An 18,080-nucleotide genomic window follows, 5' to 3' on the forward strand; every position below is an offset into this window, starting at 1 on the left:
ATTAGATGAAGATCAAATGAAAACTGCATGCTGACACTGGAAGAATCAGTGTTGTGTTGGTGTCTACCAATTATGAAAGTAAAAAATACAACTGAAGAGAGAAAAGAGAAACTGGAGATAAAACTTGATTTATTGTTTGAGAAAATGCCAGGTGACAAAATCAGAGCTTGCCAATGAATTATCCTGCCAACATAGGAGTACAGTAGAAGAGTGAAATGGGAGAAGCATGTAGGTGTAGCCATGAGTTAAGTGTCCAGCTAAAGGACTGGCGTGTTGTAAGGGAAAAGCACCCAGGTCACGTCCCACGGTGAGACCTGATTCAGCCTTACTCTGCAGGATGCGTACATGTGTGTGCCTCCATGTGGCAGCAGACGTCACCCCCTCACTCACACCGATTACTGTGTCCCCCTCCTTCTCTCTCTCTCTCTCTCTCTTGCTTTCTCCTCACCTCCGTCTCTGCAGTAGCTATCTCTCTCTCTTGCTCATTTCTCTCTGTGCCGGCTTTCCGTGTACTTTCTGCTTTCCTACCCTTGCTGCTGGCTCTGCTCCAGCATCCCTCTGTGCCTCATGCGTGCTCTCCTCCACCCGTCCTACAGCTTATGTTCCCCCCAGTGAGGTTTGCTGGCCAGGCTGCTTCTCTAGCTGTTGCTGCTGCTGGAGCACAGGGGGCTACTTGATACTGCACTGTTAAGGCGCTGCTGCCGCCGCTCTGCCTCACGTCTCATTTCTGCCTGTTCCCTCACAGTGTGATTTCTTGGATTTTCAGCCCTCCCGACCAGCGGCAGAGGACAGAGAGGAGGGAGGGGAACAGACAGAGTCTCCTCGTTCTACTACTGCATTGTCCCGCCTGTCTTTTTCTTTTCCCTGGCTGCTGGAGAACAACTGGACAGAGGAGAGCTCTTCTCTTCAGTGCTTCCCATCTCTGCTCATTCCTGGGACAGGGTGCAGGGGAGGAGGAAAGAAGGAGGGACTGCAAACAGGAGTCCAGACTCTTGCTCTTAGCTGCACAGCTCAGTGTCCCACCTTGTTCTAGAGGCACATAAGTCCAACACAAAACCTATCACTGGTGGACAAGAAGGCAGCTTGTCAAGGACATACACTGTGGGCTTACAGAGGAACAGACGGGACCACAGTCAGACAGGCAGGTGGTGTCGGTGTCATGGCGTCAGTGGACAGCACCGGTTTGAGTGTCTCTGGTCGGCTGCGATCAGGGGATCTGCTCCACATTGGTCTTATACTTGTGCTACTGCTTGGTGAGTTGGACCCTACTCCCCTCTAAACATTTAAGTGACATGGTGTTCTTCTTTTCTAGACCTTTTTACTTTACACTAGAATATTATGTTTCTCTTTCTCTGTATTAGTGGATTCAGATCAAGTTACTCAACCAGTTTGACTTCCCTTAATTGATTAAATCAAACTTGACAGTCTGTTCTTAACCCCCATAACATTTATTCAGTTTGTTTTGGCCTTGATGAAAGTGGGTGGGAGGTTCACTTTTGTTGCAATGTATAATTCTTCATTATTCTGTGCTCTGATGCTGTGGAAGATGATCAGGACAGCGAGATGAAGAACATAAAACTTTGAGTCTTATCTGAACTTGTACATGCTGGAATTTAGTTGCCGAACTGTATTACCAACTGACTAAAAGGTTATCTTTGTATGTCCTTAATTCACAAGTGCTACCTGGTGAATATAAGAAAAGGGAAGCTAACGTTCAATACGCAGTGGATGACTAAGTGCAATAATATTACTGGTAGTGACGTAGTGGTGCAGTGATGTTCTGAGTTTTTGTTCATCCCCACCCTGATTTTGTTTTACATGTCCACCATTGACCCCTCATCCCTAAATTTGAGATTTGAGGCAGGGCTTCTAGATCATAAAATATCTTATGATGACCTCATGAGGTAAAAACAGCCTTTAAAGATGGACTGACACAGCTGTGAAAATGAGAAGTTAAACCATCTCAAACTAGCTGTTCATTTGTTTATGAAGTACTCTTAAGTTTGCTGTTCTTAGATATAACAACTGCCTAAAATCCCTCTCACTTCATAAAAAGGTCAAGCCTTCTCAATTTTTGAAAATGTTTCATTAACATTACATCCCTATGCTCTGCTGTCCTACAGCACGTTCTGTTTATTGCAGTGTGAACATAATTTATTCACGTAAGGGTTCTCTTTTTTTTTTTTTTTTTACAAAGTTTCAATGTTGTTGTGTTTTGTGAGAGAGCTAATCGTTTTGCTATTTGGACTTGTTGTACCTTTGTGGCTTTGGTCACATCTGAGAAAGTTGGGTATGAAATAGGACTGACTACTGTGGGATGTTCCATAGCAACCATGTGTCATACCCAGCAGAAGGACATTTTATACCTAGTTTAACAACCTCCAATTTGATGTTACTTTCTGAATTGTACTCAGAAATGTGTGTGAAATATATGGAAGTATATACATAGTTTGGTTAAAAGATACTTTCACCACCCAACCATCCATTCATATTTTTCCAGTTATCTGAGATCAGGTCGGGTCCCCAGCAACACAGCCTGACTTATTCTGTTATCCCAAGACATTCCCAGGTGAGAAGGAATACATATCTCGTCTTGTGTCTGTCCCACAGCGTCCTCTTAGTGGGATAACCTCTTAAGGAACGTGTCCAGGAGGCGTCCTGATAACATGCCTTAAACACTTCAACTAATTATTTTCAATGGGAAGGAGATGTGGTTCTACCTTGAGCTCCCTTCAGGCAATCAAACTTCCTTTCCCTAATGCTTGGACCCTTTTTCTCAGATATGTTCACACTTGTACTATATTTTTTATTGCTTTACTCATTTATTTATTACTTTTTACCCATGTAATACAAATAACAGAGGAGTTACTGCAATAACCAAGTATTTTTAGTTTTAATATCTAAACCTAACTAAGCAAATCTCATTTTCTGAAATGGGATAGGATTTTTTTTTTTTGAGGCTTAGATTTTTGAAAAAGTTTCAAATAATTAGGCTGTGTTCATGTGTTTAGTAATATTTTGTCAAACTGTCACAACATTTTATCAGCACTTTGTACGTTTAAGAAAAGTTTTTACTTTTTTACAAAAATAAATTATAAATAAAATATTCCAAATGTTTTTGTATTAAAATAGATTACATTATCAGTATGAGAAGCTACACTCTCTATGAGTAGCTAGACGTGTACAGTAAATGTGATCTACTACATGGCGGAGGTCATTTGTGCAGATATAATATTACACTCTCGTAGTGTGTTGATGCGATGAGTAAATGTGAACTTACCCTGTCCAACACCAGTAGTTCCAATTAAGCGAGTTACTTAGCTGCTGCTGCTGTAATGATTTTGCTCTGTCAGTCATTCATTTTGGTAAACTTCCACATCCATTCCAATTCAGAGACTTCCCTCACACTGTACCACCTCCATTGCCTTTTATTCTCTGTGTGTTTACATTTTTCCTTGTCTTTCTCTCCTTTCCCAACATTCCTATCACTTCTGCTTTTTCTCTCCCTCTCGTAGAAGTAATAGTGTCCTCAGCCAGTTCTCTATGGGTTCACTCAGAAATACATTAACCCTTAAGTCTTTGGCCTACTTGAGGAAAAAAAAAACTCACCTTGATATTCAGTGAAGGACACATGCACATACACACAGACAGCTGCATTTCCTCCCACCAGTGATTCACATATTGATGTTTCCCAACTGGGACAAGTAGATACTTGATAGTGGGGCTAAAAATATCAAACATGCCAGGGTATATTACAAATGTGCACAAGCTCATAACTGTGAATATATGTACTGCCTGTTCACACACATGCAAGTACGATCAGACATACTGTACTGATGATGTAAGTCTAAAGGTGATATCAGCACAGACTCTGAATAAGGCAGGAGAGTGCGGCAAAGAGAAAGGGAACAAGGAGATAAATGATAGTGAAAGAGCTCTGAAGCAACAGGGGCATGAAATCTATTTCTGAAGGGGTGGCACGCTTTTCACATATGTAAACGATAATGCTTCCGCTTGATGATAAGGAAGAACTTATGTAAGACTTAAAAATTAGACTTTCGCTTGGTTTCTGATAGGTTTTCCCTCAAATAAAATTGTTTTTATTAATCATTTTGATTTCAAATCTGCTCCCAAGTCCTTTGCAAATAATTACTCCAAATGGAGAATTGCTCACAGCACATTTTAAAAGTGAGATCAGCTGCTAAGGGCTTTTTAATCATCTAAAATCACTGACTTTACCTTCTCAGTGTAATCTCCACCTTTTGTTTGTTAACAGTAATTTCAAAATCCTTATTTTGCGATATTCACAGGTATTGTTTCTTAGGCCACATGCTACAAAGTAGAACATGCACAGTGTAAACAGGTATTTTGTAATAATAAAACTCTAAGTGTGCTTTCAAACAAAAAATAGACAATACACACCATATTTAAGGTAAATTAATTATATATTGACAAAATTATTTTTAGTAGTAACATTCATAAATTACACAGATTCCATTCATGAATAGAAGAGGAATCCCAAAAATCAATACCAATATGATAATTTAAAACATGTTATACAAGTTTATGCACAGGATGAAAAGACATCCAGACAACATGTTCTCTAAACATGTCCAAGTGCAACGTGATGCTGCACAGTTCAGTGTCGAGGACAGCATTTATAAATAGATCCATGAGAGTAGGAGAGACATCTGAGAAACAATCTGTCATACCAAAACCAACATAACATATCTGGCAAGACTTGAATGCCAACAGAGTTCACCCAGCGCTTTTGGAAATTAGAGAAAAAAACAAACAAAAGCTAAACACCACAGTACCATAGGACATCAGCATAAATTTGTTTGCAGTTAATTCCTATTTCGGGGATTCTGATTGCTCATTTTTATGTCACTCCTGCAAGTTAGCATAATACACACCTTGACAAAAAGGTGGTCAGTATTCCCTCCAGCAACCCACGTCTATAGCAGCAAAAGTGGATTCCACATTTTCTGCTCTCAATAGGCAAGCTCTTTGAAGTTTCCACCATTATGGGAGAGGATGTTTGGATTTTGTGATTTCATTGCAGCTTTTGAACAAGTTCACATTAAGGGTGTTAAACAACACATCTTCACAGTAAGCTGTAAACATATCTTCTTTGGTGTGGTTTTCACTTCTAAGAGTGTATTTTGATTTTCTCTTTGAATTTAATCAGCTTATTATCTCATGTCATATTGTCTTCATTTTATGACTGTTAATTTAATTCTTGTTTAGTTTGTCACTGTGCAAAGCAGTTTGGGATGTACATTTTTCAGAAGTGTGAAATATTATGACATGTGTTTAAAAAAAAGTTTATTTAAATCTAAACATTTAATATTACTTTGAGGATTTGTTGGAATAAAAGTTTCTGGTGAGTTGGTTGCTAGACCCTGGTTAGTATTAGTTTTAGATAAAGAAAAAATGTGAATCAATCTAAAACATTTAAAAATGTAGTACACAATGTGGGGTTTTTATACTCCAATAGCAATTCATACTTCCTTTTGTTTCTTCTATGGTTAAGTTTAGTACTAATCAAACTCTATCTTTAGGTATTGTTCTCTGAATGTTGTGTTTCTGTTTGTCGTTCAGGTGCTTGGGGAGTTGGTGGATTGGAGGTTTCCACGGGTAAAGTTTCCTCAATAGAAGCAATGAATGGCTCCACAGTTCTGCTGCCCTGCACTTACTCATCTTGCATTGGCATCAAAAACCTCTACTTCAACTGGAAATACAATGACAATGGAACTTTTTTAAAGGTATAACTAAAGATTATATGTACGTACAACCACTCAAAGTAAAAACTGCTTTTAAACTGAGACAGAACTGAAACTACAGGCCTGTTTTCGGCAAACACGTGAAAGTTGATTGCCTTTGAAATGTTTTCACTGCCTTTTACCACTTCTCTATGTTGTTTCTGCCTTACAACTAAATGTAGAACTGAACTTGGCTTTGACTAGACCAGGCCTTTAAAACATAGTACTCCATTTTGTTTTTTTGTTTTTTTTCTTTGCCTTCAAAAATATGGATATATTTACTACCATCAATAATCCTTTAAATTTCAACCTCATGTTCTAGATCTCAGTTATGTAATAATCACCACAACCTAATGCCACAACCAGACATGTCAAAATAAAATTCTTTTACTGGGGAATTAGTTAGTGCCACATGAGTTATTGTCCTTTTTTAATTTTGAGCTCTGTTTATTGCAGTGGCTGTCTTGAAGGTACCTTTCTAAAATGCCAAGCAATACGTAGTAAATCATTTCAAACCCTTTTTTTGCATGTAAGGTGACACTTATTCTATACAAATCATCTGACGAATAATCTATTTGCTCAATCTCATTTCCCAAGTCCAAACATCCTTAAAGCAGAAGTGTCCAAAGTAAATCCATAAAGACTGGTATCCTGCATGTTTTAGTTCTCTCCTTGCTTTAACACCGTGGCTGTACTGAGACAACTAAAACATGGCGGATACCGGCCCTTGTAGACAGACTTTGGACGTCCCGGCATTAAAGTAATATTTTGATGATCCACATTGTAATTAATTTTCAACATTTAATCCTCTCACACCTACCACTAATAGTAATGAATATGATTTACACAAAATAAAGTTCAGCCTATGTTGTGCTTGTATGTTTACATTTTGTATCATTAGCTGAACACTAGAGATTACAAGAAAACAATCACAACAACAGACAAAGACATGATTATTTATTTTGTCATTACATGGACACACACAGAGTAGTTTTGATATTTGAGAAGACATAGTGTTTTTATACAGAAAATAAAATTATTGTTTTTTAAAGTTATGGTTCCCCTTTTGTCCGTTTTGCGATCTGAGAGTCCAGCCTGTCTCTACCTGTGACATGTTCAAATCTTTCTAAAAGAACATTGTGATTGACTGTGTCAAAAGCAACACTGAGATTTAACAAGCCATTTTTAACATTTCTCTTCCAACAAATGTATTTGTTTATCATTGATTTGCACACGATAATTGTCATTTTATACAAGGGGAATATTTTGAAATGATTTACCATGCCCTTTTTGTTGCATCACAAAAACAGGCATTTTAAAATACCTGTTTATACTTTTAAGTATTTCTTTAACCAGAATTCATGTTTACGTTTTAAGTTGTAATGTGCAAGACACAATGCCAAGAAAACTTTAATTTTTTTACAGTACTTGGAAATAAAGTGGATAACCCATGCTTTTTGTCTAAGTAGATGTTTATGTGTACAGTTGTGTGAAGCAGAGATTCCCACGGAGAAAGTGGAGCCAAAGGTCCATGTTTTCCATGAACGTGTTGAGTTTGTTGGCTCCTCAAAGACAAACAACATCTCTATCTTGTTGTGGAACATAACTTTTGAGGATGAAGGAGAATACACCTGTTTTGCCAGAAACCCAAAAGAGAAGAATCGCAACCACAGTGCTATCTTCACGCTTATAGTGGTCGACCAAAGTATGTGAAACACGTAGTGAGGTGCATACACCTGGAACACATAAATAAAGTTGTATCTATGACTTATAGAGTTAATGCCATTCTTTCTCTTGCTCTTTACAGTGAAGGAGGTCGACAATACATTGACAGTCATTATTGTCTCAGTTCTGGGTGGAGTCATTGGTTTAGTTATCCTCATCATGGTAATAAAGGCAGTGGTCCTTCATGTTCTACACAAGGGTAATGAGAAGACGTGAGTATGACACTAACTTAGAGTCCACTACTTTGCAAAACTACACTTTTGCATGTTGTCACATTACTACCTCAAACTTGATTTTTCAGTTTATTTTCTTGTGGGTTTATATCTGGCTAACACAAAGTAGCACCTAATTAAAAGAAGGAAGAAGAAAAATAAAAAGTTTTCAAAGGTATTGTGCATATATTCAGCACATGAGCCAATCCTTTGTAGTCCCACTGTTTAACTTTAATTGTAGTTGCAAGTCTTTTGCCTTTTTCCCCTCGGGGTGCTGCATCAAGGCCTAAAAGTTTGCCTTTTGTCTTTTGTCTCTGCCAGCTTTGCACATGTAGATTTCTTTTTAGAAAAAACCTGAAACACTGTGAAATAGAATGGAGAGTGTCTCCAACCATCCATCGGTTGTCTCCTGCTGATCTGGGGCCGGATCACAGAGGCAGCAGCCTAAGCAGAAAAAGTCTGCTGCCTCTCATCCTAAGCATCAGCCGGGGAATCCTGAGGCGTTCACTGACCAGCAGAGAAATATAGTCCCTCAAGCATGTTCTGGGTCTTCCTACCTCGGGCAGCTGCATCGAGGCCTAATAGTTTTCATATACATGGATTGGCTGCTCTTTCTCTACACCATGCATCGCCCCGACTGGGCCGCTCTAACACCTACATTAGTTTTTAACTATCCATTGTGGTTTCAGCAGTATGTCTTTTGTCATTGTCTGCTGGTAGGTGAACCCATGTTGTCCCTGTTCCAAGTGTTTCAGAGTGCTAACCAAATTTTATGTCAGGATCTTGGGTTCTTAGAGTTGTTTTGGGCTTTGTAGTTTCTGTGATCTTTAGTTGCTTTTCTTTGATTAAATCAGCCATGTTTCTATTTATATTTGGTTCAGTCCTGTCCAGATGATTCTAGTTTTATTAGGTGTCTTTCTTGTGTAGTCCTTTCTTAGTTTACTTTTATGTTTCTTATGTTTAGTCATTCTTTAATGTTAGATTAAATTCCTAGTCCCCAATGTACCTTCCCTCACTCCCCTGTGTCACTTCCTCTTCTCTGACTCCCTTCACACCTGCAACCCATTAGCTCATCATTAATTTATTCTATCTCTACCTTCCTAGTCATTGTTTTCAATGCAAAAGAAAAAGAATAAAGCCTTAATATCATGCTTGTCTTTTAACTTTTGCTTCTTTCTCTCTTCTGTAGTAAAGAGTGCCTGGTGAGCTCCTCAGGGAACGACAATACAGAAAATGGACTTTCAGGAGCCAAAGCTGACAACAAAGCTACACCAAAGGCTTAAGTGTAATGTAATGATTGTATGTTTGTAAATATGTTAGAGGATTATACATGCTGAAAGAAAAATGCTCTTATCAATGGACTGTTTTATCCTACTAGAATCTAAATAATGCAACTTCTGAATATCTATTTTAAATTGTGCTTGAGATTTGGGTAGTGTAGACTGTGCAAGAAGCTGGATCACTCTGTATCTATTGTGAAAGCCCAATAGGCACACAGTGTGCTGCCTGCTCTATAACTCATCTGTATATTAATGAATCCAAAGTTTGAGAGGTTTTAGTTATGGTTGTCTGTAATTGTAGAATTGCCCATTCCATTACTACTTTAATCCACTACATCTTAAGCTAGTAATCTGTTTAAATTATCATCATTTATATTATCACATTATAGCCACAGACATGGATTAAACTGTTAGTTTGAATTTATACCTTTTAATTTAAATTCATACTTGAATCCAGACAAAACTAACCAACACAGTCCACAAATCTGCTGGTGTTTAATCTATAAGTCATAAATAAGAAGAAACCTTTCTCAATCATTAGCAAAAATAATAAAATGAAGCGATACATATACATTACTGCCATAAATGTTGTTAGCATTAACAACTTGATATTTTGCAACTGACTGAGAGTTTGAAACCATAACTTACTGTGCCAGTGAGTAATGGTGCAACTGCACATTTCACTTCTGTTTTTCATGTTTACAACCAGGGGCAGGCGAGATCCACATTGATTTGCTTCACTAATGAGAGTGAAAGATTGACAGTATATCTGGCTAATCACTGTGGACAGCTCTTCTCGTGGGACAGAATGATCCAGTTGAGCACAGCTTTTAAGGTTTTGGTTTGGATAAACACTGGTGCCTGTTCTGCTTTTGCTCCCTCTGCTGATGGGAGGATAAAACTCATTAGCGTCATAAAATTCCCCAAACCCTCCAAGACAATCCTGAGAGTACCATGCTCCCCATAGAGGCGAATGAATTTAATCCTGCTGCATCTAATACTCAATGCAATTTTGGCATGTGTGCATTTTGTATATTCTCACATGAGCGTATGCTGCACCATTACACACCAACAATAGTTTGTGCCTCATTTAGCATTTCCAAAACCGGCTTAATTGCTGAAATAAACACTTTACACTAATTTAGGGTTATTTAAATTGTGAGAAGTCACTTACCCCCCATTTCTGTAAAACATCAGCCTACTGGAGGAGTGTAAGATGTTATTTTGGTTAGTTGATCTACATTTTTTCAGTCTGGATTCCAGCTTTAACCCTCAAAGAAAACCTAAACAAAACATCTTTGAAATACATTGCACAGCAGAAATTATTATTGAAATTCCAGTAAAAAGAAGGTCACTGAAAAACAATCTTAAAACTATCAAGTCATACAGTTTAAACATAGTTATTGTTCCCGTTTCATGGAGTTATATAAACTTTTTTTATGTTTTGAAAGGAATTTATAATCATACCACAGGGCCTGTGGGTGGTTTACTAAGAAAAAATAACATTCTATTTAGAGTTGACACATTAACAGAAGCAAGATAGCAAGATGTCCATGAGAGTATGTGGTACCTGATGTGCACCAGATACTTTCTCGTTCGCACCAGATAGGGGAGCCCCAGTAGGAGCTTCTTAAAGAGACAGAAGCCAATTTCAAGGTGTCAGATTGTAAAGTCAAATTTCTTTTAAGTCATGTTTGATATATACAGCATTTTTATAACAACTGAAGGTAACACATTTACTTGATTGTGCTATAAAATGTTACTATATGCCTGGAGAGTACATAATAAAAGACAATAACAGAATAGAGAAAATTTGGGCTACAACTGTCACCATAAATACTAAATTATTTTTGTACAGTTTCACTGATTCGAGTAAATGTAAATAAGCATAAGCACAGACGGGTGAGTTGGAGAAGAAAGCAATTACACTTTTCAGTTTTGCAAGTTTTTAGTTTTTTATTATCCAGCTTGAAAATTGTTTTATTTTTATAAATAATTTTGGTAGAGTGACATGTAATCTATAAATATAGTAAGAATGCAATAACCAAAGTACATGATGCACTTTCTGTATATTATTTAAATCAGAGGAGGTGGCTCCACTGTAGGCTACATCAAAACTTGGTATACGTTTGACAAAAGTCTTGTAGTAGAGTGGCTGTCCTCTCTTAGTTTACTGGGTGTGAAATTTTAGTCATTCAATGTTTACAGTATTTACACAAAAATTTGAAACACGGTCTAATCACTTTTATTAATAACAAAAAATAACAAGTACAATGTATCCTCTTCTAAAAAATAATACAACATATTGGTAGTTAAGGTTTATTGTTTTTACAATTTGATTTTGATAGACACAATTAAGCAAAAATATTGAAGAACTATTTTTCATATTTTATACCAGTTCCACAGTAGTTATTCAGCTAATTATGTTATCTTAGTTTGGCTTTCTGCTTTGGTAGCGACCCTGGAGTACGTTGCTTAACAGATCCAGGTCTTGTAACGTGAGTGATAGGCGTCACTACTTTTGTTCCTGGAAACAGAAATGATTCATTTAGCCATATTTTTCTTTCATGTAGGCAACAGAAAAATGTAGAAACTTTAATTTAGCTAGCTGACTGTCAGTGCACAGATGGGAGAATGGCAGTGCTGTGATACGTTATGCACCATAAAGTCGTTTTAAGGACCCTAAACCATAAGAACAGTATGATGGATAATTTTAGTAGTTATGAAACTTTCACTTTTTGAAAAACTAGATATAGTTTGATATTCATATACAGCCCATGTTTCTAGCATATTCCACATTTCAGAATAGTCAGTAAGTTTCATTGGTCAGTTACTTTAAAGTTTGGGCACTGGACATCACAAGAGGTTTCCTTTTAGGTTGTAATTATTATGTAATTAGTATCCAGTAAAATTGTAAACTTTTAGCAACTTTTGATGCTAAGTAGTTTGAAAAGTAAAAAACACAGAAATGCAAAAATGCATGCTGGAGCATGTCTTCGTAAAGTAACATTGACAAAAGTCCTATGAAACTGTACAGTCAATAAAATCTCCATTTCCCCCATTTCAAGGTTACCATAGCAAAACATTGTGTTGAAAGAATTTAGGAAACCAGAGAATGTATTTTTTTCTTTCAGATTTACAGCTTGAGGTCACTGCTCTGCAGCAGGCAGACTTGACCTGCTGAACACACATTCAAAACTTCAGCAACTGAAGGTCACACGCATACAGAAATCCATCCACACAAAGACTTGCATGCTCCTAGCCACTTTAATACTACAAGATTGTAGACCGGCCTTTCAAAGAAAAAAATCATGCACTTTATTAAAGCAAAATGCAACTTTGTACAAAGTTATAAATGATGTTTATAATTTTTCCCCACATTGTATTATTTGATTTGATCATATTGAATTCTTCATTTGTACCAGTTTTTTGCTCTCTTTTATGAGAGTGCCGCTCTTGCTTTCAATGGAAGCAATAAGGCAGACATCAGATTATGCAATAACCTGTTGTAAGGCACTTTATTGATGCGTCTGGACAGCCAGGCAGAGCTCTGTCTGTCCTCGGCATATCTCATTGCACCAATATGTATATCGATACCACACAAATGCATTTTCATCTAATGTTCTGGTATTAGCATCAAATAGCTTGATTGATTTGTGCTAGATAAAGGAAACTGCATTCCATTTACACTTAGCATTAAATTCACTGTGCAGATTTAAAATCTGCAATTAGCCTCAAAGCCATAACAAGTTATAAAAACAAACCTTCTTATTGTTTCTTTATTGTGGAATTGGCATGAATTAAGATCTAATTGAACTGTGCTTCATGTACAGCTGCCAAGTAAATGGCTTCAAAAGAACTGATGAAAATCTGAGCTCATATACTTACATACTTTAATGCCACACAAAGCAGCCAATGTCCTGCTCTTGATATTATGAATGGATTGCAATTATCTGTTTCACTTATCAGAAGCCCATGTTGCTGAAGCAGTTAGCATTATTAATATCCAACTCAGTTTTGTAGTACGCCATTGACAAGATCCTGTTTGGCAATGTGCAATGCTGTATATTAAGAGGACTTTTTGTTGTGAATGTCTTGAGGAGACAGATGTGTTCACTTGAATACCATCTGGATAAATGTGTCTCTTACTTTCCTAAATTAGTTCAGGCAATCAGATTTCATTCAGCAACTGCATGCAACACAAATGCTTCAAGCACACGAGACGCGACAGGGTTAAACAAAAATGGTTTGGATTATCCCTCACTTGGCAGTTTTAAGTGCAAACTGTCTTTAGGTTGGAATTATTTTGCTTGGTGTAAATGGAAAGGAGAATGGTTGATATTCCTGAAGCAGTGATTAGTTGGATGTAACCAAATACTGCAAAAATTGTGCAGTTCTGTATGTAACTGTGTCCTTAATATGCTCTAAAATGTGAATGTTATGGATGTAGCGATGCTCTACTGACACACATACTAACATCCAGGCACAATTGTAAAACCCTTCCTTTACAGATCCCTCAAAAAAATAAGGTGCATATCTACATCCAATGTCTTCGTGCAGGTGAAAGCAATACTGGGGAGTTGGTGTGTTTGTTAGTGTTAGTTTACCCGATATGTCTTAACCTCTCATTAGCATTATGGATACAGTACTTATTTTCACAAAAAAATACTGTTGTTCTATTTTTTATTTCATTTAGGGTTTCTGCAAGTTAAGGATTCTTGCTAGTGCAAAATGTAATTATTGGATAAAATAAGGGGTAAAACAAAGAGCAAGTGAAAGCAGTAATGTGAGCACAAATTTAGAAAATAACTTAACAATTTCAGACTTGTAAAAAATAATCTGGACTTATTTATTTTTTTACTTTTTATGGATCAAAATTCAGATTATTAAATTTGAAACTTTTGTGACCTGCCGAAACCCTGTAATCTTTAACCTTCATTGTGTGTCTTCTCGAATGAAGACTACTGGCTCCAGAAAACATGACCAAAATCTGCCCGTTATTCTGGACTTGTTTGTTTCATGTACACAATAATATTTTTAGAGTGGTGCTCGGATTTAGCCAGACAAAATTACACGCCTTGCTTTAAAATTAGTTCTGTTTGTCAAAGAGCAGCCTCTATGTCTGTGGACTTTGTATCAACCTCCACGCTAATATAAGCAAAGTTATTTTGTTTTCTCATCCTGTTTTTGTATTCATGTTGGTACTTTGAGGTGTTTTCTCTTCTCCTCTGAGAAATATCTGCTCTGACAACAGCATAACTCTGTATGTCAACGACCTCCTCATATTGACTGCTGCAGTCCAGATAGTATTTGTTCAAAATTCCACCTCTGCAGTGATGTAACAGAGCACAGAAAAAAAAGGAAAAAAAAACGATTGCCACCTCGTGGCAGAAAACTGCATAACATATCTCCCCGGAACGGCAAGCCAATGTGATATGCCAGGTGCATTTAGTGTATCTCAATTTGCAAAATTAGGATTGCAGCATGTAAAAAAGCGGTCATTTATAGTGCAAGCTGAAATATATGTTTAATTATCTATGTGATAAGATCACTGACTACTTCCACCACACTACACAGATATTCACAGTGTTGCATTTATTGCTATTGCTTTGTGTAATAATTCGAGTTAGAGCAAAAGACCCATTACTTTTTTTATAATAAATTAAAGGAATATTCATATTTAATACGTTTAAAAAGATGTTTACAGAAAATCAATTTAATAATACAGACATCAGTTTCTGCAAATGTTGGACAATTGGCAAACTGCTGCCATTTGACAGCTAAGAGTGAGAAAAGAAAATTTGTAGACACCCTGGGGTCAGTGTTATGAGTTCTGAGTGGCCACTATAATTCCTTAGGGTTAGTATTGCTCTTACTGCCAGAGCAGCTGAAACTCGTACTGCCAGTCCAAGAGTCTCACGTCTGCTGTTGTTGCATCACTATTCCTACAACACAACTCTCAAACTACGTAGTTAAAAACCCACAGTAACACTCTCAGCTTCCGTATTGTATTACAAATATTGCTCAGTACAAACTGCTGCAGTATGAGCAGGTGAAAGTCTCACTGCCACGCCAAACATCTGACGTCTAATTCTCTGCCTCCCACATTCCAGTCCAGAGCTGCAACGGTTTGTGAGTTAATCCATTGGTGAATTGCAGGAAAAAAGGAAACTGCCAAATATTTTAATTTGTGTTTTAAAACTTTGAGAAAATTAAGAAAAATATATTTTTCACGGTTTAGTAATGTCACTTTTATTTGTGACTCTTCCACAAACCTATTTATTATATAAGGTTGAAAACGTTTAGTAATGTCTATTCTGTTTTGATAAGCTGTAATCGGCATTTCAGTCTGTTTTTGGACATTTAAAAGACCAAAAAGAGTAAGAAAAAGGTAAATAAATAGTGCAGTAGTTGTACGTTGCAACTCTATTCCACAAAGATTAAAAGATGAAATCATTGATCTAATTATGGTTTAAAACATAATAACAATTTGCTCTTGCTTTAAGAGTATCATAAATGGAAAAGAAAAATATTAACTTTTGTAAAAAAAAAAAATAATAATAATAATAATGATAATAATAATAACAAAAGGAGAAACACACAGACCAAGGCAAGCTAGCTCAATGTATAAAAAACAAGCACATACTTAAACTGACCAATTCCCCTTTTCAGACAGCTGCTCTAAATTTTGGACTTCTTTAAAATCTTTTACATATCTATCTGAAGACAACAGTTTCATATATTCACGTGAGACCAAACACCTTGTAGAAATGTTAGAACTTAGGTGTATAGCTTGAAATTTGTTCATAGTTTAACACATGTAAGCAAAGCAAATCTGCAACTCTGTACTCCTGGGTTAACTTTCCTGTGAATGTTCAGCTGTTTGTCTTTGTGACCATGTTGCTCATGCTCCCTTCATGACTATGCACCTCAGCGTTTTGACTTTAAAGTAATACAAGCTGAAAATTATAATAAAAACTAAATATAATAATAAAACACTCTGGAGTAAAGTGTGGCTTTATTTTGTGTGATTTTCTTTTCAGTCTCTACTTTTTTCATGAGGTTATTGGAAAAAGAAATCAAATTAAAGATATATATATATATATATATATATATATATATATATATATATGTATATAAGATATACATATATTCCAAATATGTTGGTTTTCTTCTTGCAAACAGCTTTAAAAAGGTGTGTATGTAACCATAATAAGATTCTTGCAAAAGCACAAATGTAGGAGTACAATTGTACGGTGACATCATCTTTTTTATTCTGTGCCCTACGATTATGTTCTCAATTCATAAAGACCAACTCTTTCACAGTGAAAAGCAGAGCAATTTATTAAGAAATAGCTTTACTTTTTTCCAACAGTAATCGTTGAACAAAGCTGCCGGTCTAATTTGTTTATTGGAATTGTGCACTTGCTCAGTTTGTTTTGGCTATTTCCCTACAGTTTACTTTTCCCTAAAATGCTTCAGAACTTGTGACTTAAATTATTGCAGAAAAAAAGTAAATTCCTCTACAGATTTGTGTACAATTGGCTGTACACAAATTTGTACATACTTCTTAAAGTTGTAACAATTTTTATACAAAAAAATGTTTTACATATTTGTTGAAAATGTCAGTATACCATTACAGTATGAGACAGGTATTCTGTGAAAGAATTGAGCTCCTTCGTTAGCATGTTGAGCAGTGAGCACATAGGATGATTGACAACACTAAGGCCATTCTAATGGCTCTGATTGGTTGTTTTTGGTTGACAGTGGTGCATTTCTGCAGACGGCAATAGTATCTCAGGGAAAAAGTGGAGGAAACTGCTGTTCTCACAGATTATCTTTCTCATACTGTTACGACATGGTAAGAGTTTTTACAAATATGTAAAAAACATTTTTTTATAAAAGTTACATTTTGTAGTTTTAACTGTTTGCAATGTTTTGCTAAATTATGTCACGATTTGGTGGTGCAGTGTAGGGTGAGAGGTGGTGAGGCAGACGCTGTAGACCCAGGTAAGATGAATAAATGATTTTAATAAAGCAACCACAGTCCAATCAACGGGCAGCACGGCCGAGCAGAAGCCCGGGCTCGACGCCAGTAGCAACCGTTAACATGAATGGACACCACCACTGACAGCACGCACATTAGACGAGGACCCGACAAAGAACAGACACACAGGTGACACTAAATACACTGGGGGTAATCAGGGAACAAGAAACACCTGGGAACTAATCAAGGGGAGAACAGGACAACACGGAGACACGGAGACACCAAAAACTCGAAATTAACACACAGGAAACACAGAACACGACAAATTATTGATTGTATTAGTATTCAGCCCTCAGGATATTAATTTGTAGAGGCACTTGAAGTTTGTCATTGCCTTATTTGTAGATTTTGAACATTAAGTTTTTACCTATTCTTCTTCTTTGATCAGCCTGAGCAGTAATGAAAGCCCAGACTGCTTAGGTCATCTGCCTTGTTGGGTCTGGTGTCTGTCATTTCCCTCTTGACAACCCATAGACTTTCTATGGGGTTAAGGCAGGGGTGTCGAACTCCAGTCCTCAAGGGCCGGTGTCCTGCAATTTTTAGATGTGCCTCTGCTGCACCACACCTGAATAGAATAATTAGGTCATTAAGGCTCTGGAGAACTGATCTACACAAGGAGGAGGTAATTAAGCAATTTCATTCCAGTGTTTTGTACTTGTGGCACATCTAAAAACTGCAGGACAGTGGCCCTCGAGGACTGGAGTTTGACACCTTTGGGTTAAGGTAAGGGAACATCATGGTCATTGAACCAGCCAGCTTTTGGCACTTTTGCTAGTATGGGCAGGTGTCAAGTCTTACTGGATAATAAAAACAGAATATCCATGCAGCTTGTCAGCAGAGGGAAGAATGAAGTGCTCTAAAGTTTCCTGGTAGATGGCTAAACTGAATGTGGACTTCAGAAAACACAGTGGATCAGCACCAGCAGATATTGTCACAGATATGGTAAAGAGGGAGCATTTTTAACATTTGGTTCAAAATAAGGTTAAAAATTTTTTAAATCTTACCATCCTATTTATTACTTGAAGCTCTTTGTCATATATATTGTCCCTTT

General features: G+C 36.9%; 1 protein-coding gene across 1 annotated transcript; it reads left to right on the forward strand.

Annotated features, from left to right (window-relative positions):
* The first annotated feature begins 474 nt into the window (after nt 1–474).
* scn4b (sodium voltage-gated channel beta subunit 4) lies at nt 475–11,304 on the forward strand. Its single transcript, XM_005803384.2, has 5 exons — nt 475–1,253; nt 5,605–5,768; nt 7,251–7,470; nt 7,573–7,702; nt 8,892–11,304. The coding sequence occupies exons 1-5, from the start codon at nt 1,160–1,162 to the stop codon at nt 8,983–8,985; spliced, it is 702 nt and encodes a 233-aa protein (XP_005803441.1). The 5' UTR covers nt 475–1,159; the 3' UTR covers nt 8,986–11,304.
* The last annotated feature ends 6,776 nt before the right edge of the window (nt 11,305–18,080 follow it).

Source organism: Xiphophorus maculatus, chromosome 18, assembly GCF_002775205.1.
Source record: "Xiphophorus maculatus strain JP 163 A chromosome 18, X_maculatus-5.0-male, whole genome shotgun sequence".
NCBI lineage: Eukaryota > Metazoa > Chordata > Actinopteri > Cyprinodontiformes > Poeciliidae > Xiphophorus > Xiphophorus maculatus.